At 41.3% G+C, this 7,054-nt stretch overlaps 1 protein-coding gene across 1 annotated transcript in view; it reads right to left on the reverse strand.

The window, feature by feature from the left end:
• Positions 1-852: 852 nt before the first annotated feature.
• The window catches only part of LOC138974267 (uncharacterized), a 13,542-nt gene continuing 7,340 nt past the window's right edge, over positions 853-7,054 (reverse strand). The window contains exons 4-6 of the mRNA XM_070346987.1: positions 6,555-6,692; positions 5,440-5,520; positions 853-2,013 (exon numbers count right to left, since the gene is read on the reverse strand). Coding sequence (XP_070203088.1) covers positions 1,912-2,013; positions 5,440-5,520; positions 6,555-6,692 — 321 coding nt within the window. The 3' untranslated portion in view covers positions 853-1,911. The remainder of the gene's footprint in view (positions 2,014-5,439; positions 5,521-6,554; positions 6,693-7,054) is intronic.

Genomic DNA, 7,054 nt, shown 5'->3' on the forward strand with positions numbered 1-7,054 from the left:
GACATCAGTACGACTACATATCCAGCGTTTTATTTGCACAGTAGTTTATTTGTGTGTGTGTGTGTGTATGTGTGAATGTATGTGTATGTGTGTGCAGGGTGTGTGTGTGGTGTCATAGTGTGTGTGTGTCAGTGTGTGAATGTGTGTTAGTGTGTGTGTGTGCATGTGTGTCACAGTGTGTTTGTGTGTGTGTGTGTGTGTGTGTGTGTATAAGGCCAAAAAAATAATAGGTGTGGTTACGGTAACATAGCCAAAAACAATAGGGTGGGAAGGTAGGCAATCACTTTTTTTTTTGTTTTTACTTTTTTTTCTAATGTGTACAAATTAAACCTACTTGACAGGGAAATAAGTGTGCGACTCGGGCGCTTTCGCTTTCATTGCGTTTTCTGCACTCGTTTACTTGGTTTTTTTTGTATTTTTTTGACAAATGTAATAAAAAGTTATAGGGTCGGCCCCAAAAAATAGGGTAGGTCGGGTTACCGTAACCACACCTATTTTTTTTTTAGGCCTAAAAGGTTTCACTATTGTGCATGAAGAGTAAAATGCTTAAGTCATGTGACTATGCAGGACCTTTTAAAGCCTGGCAGCATAAAGTGTAAATAGCAGAAACCTGCTGAGAATTTACAGATGAAATATGTGAGCATGAACAACAAAAACATCACACACACACACACACACACACACACACACACACACACACACACACACACATACATAACATAAGATTTCCAAAATCAATTTGCATAAACAACGACAACCACACACACACACACACACATAAGCACAGACACACACATATACAAACACACTTCCACCACATGTGTACATTCTAAAAGGCAAAAGTCTAGAGAATTGTTTTCAAAAACTATTTCTTTACTTTAATTTTGACCACAAAAAAACTATCTACACAATTGCTGAGTCACACCAGCATTAAAATAGGTCTTTCTTTCTTTATTTGATGTTTAACATCGTTTTCAACCGTTCAAGGTTATATCGCGACGGGGAAAGGGGGGGAGATGGGATAGAGCCACTTGTTAATTGTTTCTTGTTCACAAAAGCACTAATCAAAAAATTGCTCCAGGGGCTTGCAACGTAGTACAATATATGACCTTACTGGGAGAATGCAAGTTTCCAGTACAAAGGACTTAACATTTCTTACATACTGCTTGACTAAAAATCTTTACAAACAATTAAAATAGGTAAACACTTCCTTTGCAACAAATATTGGACATCTTCCAATACAATTGACTACATAATATAACTCGGAATGTCGTCTTTCATCACACAATCGCTGCACTGCTGCCGAAAAGTGAAAAATATGAGTACCACACAACAATCAAGACTAGGAACCAAAATCACAATTATTCACTTGGACTTTGACTTCAGAACTGTAAACAAAAATATGAAAGAAAGGAAGACAGTTGTGCCCAAATAAAGGCCACCAACCAAACTCAGACCTATGTATTCCTACATACAAATAATCAAACGTGCCTCGGCTCCAGTAGTGACAGTCCTAGTAATGTCTACTGAGCTTCACTGCCAAACACATAAATGTCTTTAAATCGACACAGATGAAAACTAACCATTGTTATCGCGCTATAGCTGACACGTGTCGCCGACAGATCTGGCATCGCATATCTACAACCAAACATAGAGCTTTACGAATCTTCTCTTGCAGTCTTCAATAGCTAAACTCCAAACAATACAACACTTCTTTTCATTTACTGTGGTGTATTTATGAAAACAATAATAGCTGGTTCAAAAAATATTTGCTGTTCTTCCAGCACTCAACTCCCAAAGCAAGTAAGCATAACTCAATACTTGTCAACTACTGTCGTTTCAAAAAATAAACACTATAAAACATTCAGTAGTCTGCTATAGTTGATAGAGTCAGGGCACAGGTAAGGGAGGTTACTGCACAAACGGTTTAGCTGCCTGCTCAATGAAGGTGGCCAGAGTTATGTCCTTGCCAGACAGTCCGCCCACGTCGTGTGTGCTGAGAGTGATTTGAACCTGAAAATAGGGACAGTCACTTTATCAGTGTCTTGTATCCTATCCATATTTTAATGAGAAATTAAAATAATCAGGAGATAATCATATAAATGACTAATTGACCAATCTAACAATCAATATCAGTCAAACCTAAATAAATAACAAAGCTAACTTATTTCAATAAATCACTAATAAATAATGAATGTATTCTTGTACTGACCAGTACATTGTTTAAAAGCAATATTTATTTGTAAAAAGAAAAAGGCTAACTATTTTGCACACGTGTTTTTAAACGATTCCTGCCAGTTCTAAATACATTAACATGCGTACAGAAACAATTTCATCACCTTCTTTACAAAACACACTCAGATATCATTTTCAGAGGAAGGTTTATCTCTTAAGATTTTAGTACAGCAATTGTGCTAAAGGTCACCCCCCCAAAAATAAAGATAAATAAATAAGTGTGATCATCGTAACCGACCTACCCTATTCTTTACACCTGCCAAATCTAAACCATTTTTTGTAAGAAAACAAAACAAAAACACAGACCACTGTAGAATAAACAAACTGGCTAATGATTTACTACACACACACTCACACACACTGTGTAGCATGTCTTAATTGTCTTCAAAGAAATAAAATGCCTCTTGCACAAAATAACAGTGTCATTTATTGTGTTCCAATAACATGGGAAGTAACTCTGTCAATTTCAAACCTGTCATACAGCAGAACCCCTTTTAACACCTCCTACAATCTGAGAAAGGTAGGCAGTCTAGCTTAGAATGGGGGTATCTTTACAGAGGCTATTAACAGAAAGTCTGAGAGAGGGAGGCAGTCTAGCTTAGAATGGGGGTATCTTTACAGAGGCTATTAACACAAAGTCTGAGAGAGGGAGGCAGTCTAGCTTAGAATGGGGGTATCTTTACAGAGGCTATTAACACAAAGTCTGATAGAGGGAGGCAGTCTAGCTTAGAATGGGGGTATCTTTACAGAGGCTATTAACACAAAGTCTGATAGAGGGAGGCAGTCTAGCTTAGAATGGGGGTATCATTACAGAGGCTATTAACACAAGCCTGAGAGAGGGAGGCAGTCTAGCTTAGAATGGGGGTATCTTTACAGAGGCTAGAATGGGGGTATCTTTACAGAGGCTATCAACACAAAGTCTGAGAGCGGGAGGCAGTCTAGCTTAGAATGGGGGTATCTTTACAGAGGCTATTAACACAAAGTCTGAGAGAGGGAGGCAGTCTAGCTTTGAATGGGGGTATCTTTACAGAGGCTATTAACACAAAGTCTAGGAGAGGGAGGCAGTCTAGCTTAGAATGGGGGTATCTTTACAGAGGGTATTAACACAAAGTCTGATAGAGGGAGGCAGTCTAGCTAAGAATGGGGGTATCTTTACAGAGGCTATTGACACAAAGTCTGATAGAGGGAGGCAGTCTAGCTAAGAATGGGGGTATCTTTACAGAGGCTATTAACACAAAGTCTGAGAGAGGGAGGCAGTCTAGCTTAGAATGGGGGTATCTTTACAGAGGCTATTAACACAAAGTCAGAAAGAGGGAGGCAGTCTAGCTTAGAATGGGGGTATCTTTACAGAGGCTATGAACACAAAGTCTGATAGAGGGAGGCAGTCTAGCTTAGAATGGGGGTATCTTTACAGAGGCTATTGACACAAAGTCTGATAGAGGGAGGCAGTCTAGCTTAGAATGGGGGTATCTTTACAGAGGCTATCAACACAAAGTCTGAGAGCGGGAGGCAGTCTAGCTTAGAATGGGGGTATCTTTACAGAGGCTATTAACACAAAGTCTGAGAGAGGGAGGCAGTCTAGCTTAGAATGGGGGTATCTTTACAGAGGCTATCAACACAAAATCTGAGAGAGGGAGGCAGTCTAGCTTAGAATGGGGGTATCTTTACAGAGGCTATCAAAACAAAGTCTGAGAGAGGGAGGCAGTCTAGCTAAGAATGGGGGTATCTTTACAGAGGCTATTGACACAAAGTCTGATAGAGGGAGGCAGTCTAGCTAAGAATGGGGGTATCTTTACAGAGGCTATTGACACAAAGTCTGATAGAGGGAGGCAGTCTAGCTAAGAATGGGGGTATCTTTACAGAGGCTATTAACACAAAGTCTGAGAGAGGGAGGCAGTCTAGCTTAGAATGGGGGTATCTTTACAGAGGCTATCAACACAAAGTCTGAGAGAGAAGAAGGTCATACAAGGGAGGGATTTTAAATTGGGGGGTCTTAATTAAACGGGGGATTTCACTGTATTTATTTTTTTATTTTTTATTTTTTGCTTAACGCCCAGTCCACCACGAAGGGCGGTGCTGCTTTGACATTTAACGTGCGCCACACACAGGACAGAAGTCGCAGCACAGGCTTCATGTCTCACCCAGTCACATTATTCTGACACCGTACCAACCAGTTCCAGCACTAACCCCATAATGCCAGATGCCAGGCGGAGCAGCCACTAGATTGCCAATTTTAAAGTCTTAGGTATGACCCGGCTGGGGTACGAACCCACGACCTCCCGCTCACTGGGCGGACGCCTTACTACTAGGCCACCGTGTTGCGGTATTTCACTGTATTGCATTGCAGGAAAAAGAATCACTGCAAAAGTGAAGGTAGGTAATTATGACAGGGTTTCGGGCACTCTGGGATCTGGATATAGTTCTTATACAGTGGAACCCCCTTTTAAGACCCCCGCTTTAAGACAACCTTCCCTTTCAGACCCTGTTTTTTTCAGATTTTCCGGCATAACCTTTACAAATGTATCCCCATTTAAAAGACTCCCTCTTTTGTAAGACCTGACTCAGTGACTGTCTCTCATTTTTGAAGGTCCTCCAAAGGGGGGGGGGGGGGGGGGGGGCTAGGGAACCTTAATTACAGTGCCACTGGTTTATTTATAGTGTTTGGGTGAATGTGGGGTTCGAACCCGGTAACAAACTAAATAGGCACTGCAGTGCAACATCTGTCACAACACCCAGTGTAAGGAGTAACCCTTTGCCTTCCACAACCAATTACATTGTCTCTTATGCTGTTCCCATGACATGGGAAGTAACTCAGCCAATTTTCAACATTTAAAAAGTCAGAGCTAAATAAAGACAGCGAGTTTTCTGAAACTGTAAATACTCAAACCTCGCAATAAGCATGTCAAATCCAAAACAGAGATAAATGTTATATGGCACTGTAGGAAAAATAATGAGTGCGAAAAGGAAGGTAACTTAAAGTGTTGTTGTCCCAAAGAAGCCTCCATAGGTGAACATTCTACTTTGTCTTTGTGTTGGTGAGTATCCATTTCTTTTGTTTATCAGCTATAGTTGTGGTTTTTTTGTGTGTTCCTGGATATCTATGTGGGTCCGGTAACAGGCCGTACTGGGCGTTATGGAAGACACTGGGTTAAACAACACCCCTATTTGCAGCATCAACAGAGAGAAAGGGGTGGATGCACACACCTTGTTGTAGACGTTGAACCATTCAGGGTGGTGGTCCATCTTGTCAGCCTTCAGCGCCACTCGGGTCATGAAGCCAAATGCCTGAAACAACACACCTCTGACTTGATATGTCTCAATAACTGATCGACCAGTTAAATCCACGATCGCAGCGAATAACTCACTTTAACGTTTATGTTATGCAATGTTGGCCTGATATAGTGCCTGTTTCTTTCGAAAACTGTTTTCGCTCACATAACAATTTTTTTTTTTAAACGACTTGTGTAAACCAGGTATCACACAGCAAGCCATGTAGTATTCTCTATTTATCTATTTCTCAGAACTCGCTAGCTTGTCATAATCAATTCATCGCAAAACGGGTACACTTTTTAAGACCCGGTTTTCTCAGATTTGTGGAGGTCTTAAAAGGGGGGTTCCCCTATAGCTCATTGTACTTACTGTACAAGCTGTACCTCATTGATCTACTTTGTGAATACAAGCTGTACCTCATTGATCTACTTTGTGAATACAAGCTGTACCTCATTCTTTCTTTCTTTCTTTATTTGGTGTTTAACGTTGTTTTCAACCACGAAGGTTATATCGCGACGGGGAAAGGGGGGAGATGGGATAGGGGAAAGGGGGGAGATGGGATAGAGCCACTTGTTAATTGTTTCTTGTTCACAAAAGCACTAATCAAAAAATTGCTCCAGGGGCTTGCAACGTAGTACAATATATGACCTTACTGGGAGAATGCAAGCCTCCAGCACAAAGGACCCAACACCCCACACATACTGCTTGACTAAAATCTTTACAAACATTGACTATATTCTATACAAGAAACACAGGTAAAAGGAGAAACAGAATCCGTTAGTCGCCTCTTACGACATGCTGGGGAGCATCGGGTAAATTCTTCCCCCTAACCCGTGGGGGGTGAGCTGTACCTCATTGATCTACTTTGTGAATACAAGCTGTACCTCATTGATCTACTTTGTGAATACAAGCTGTACCTCATTGATCTACTTTGTGAATACAAGCTGTACCTCATTGATCTACTTTGTGAATACAAGCTGTACCTCATTGATCTACTTTGTGAATACAAGCTGTACCTCATTGATCTACTTTGTGAATACAAGCTGTACCTCATTGAAGTCCTTGAAGAGGAACTCCTTGTAGATAGCGTCGCGGCCCTGAACGTCCGTCCAGCCTGTGGCCTTGAGCGGGGCCAGTGTGGTGTTCCGCTCATCTCCCGTCAGCTTGGCTCGCTTGGCGTCTGATGCCTGCATACACGCAACGACCACACAATGATGTACAACACTCAATACAGAAATTCACACACAAACTTGATGACAAAATACACAAAAATGTTGCATTCATGTCATTAACCCAATTTGTTGCTTGTAAGCCTATACTCTCTTGGTCACTCTAGCAAGTAAGCCTGAGTTGGGCTAGTTTTTTAATAGACCTTTTCAGTAACTGAGCAGCTCTCGCAAGACACGCTCTTTGTTATGCTTTGAACGTCGCGAGAACTTCGAACCTTTGCTTTTGCAGCTCGCGGGAGATCGCTGTACCGCATGCTTTGCTATGCTCTGAAGTTTGCGAGAGATTACGAGAGCTTGGAATACCGATAGGCTCTATATTC

Source organism: Littorina saxatilis, linkage group LG8, assembly GCF_037325665.1.
Source record: "Littorina saxatilis isolate snail1 linkage group LG8, US_GU_Lsax_2.0, whole genome shotgun sequence".
Taxonomy (NCBI): Eukaryota; Metazoa; Mollusca; class Gastropoda; order Littorinimorpha; family Littorinidae; genus Littorina; species Littorina saxatilis.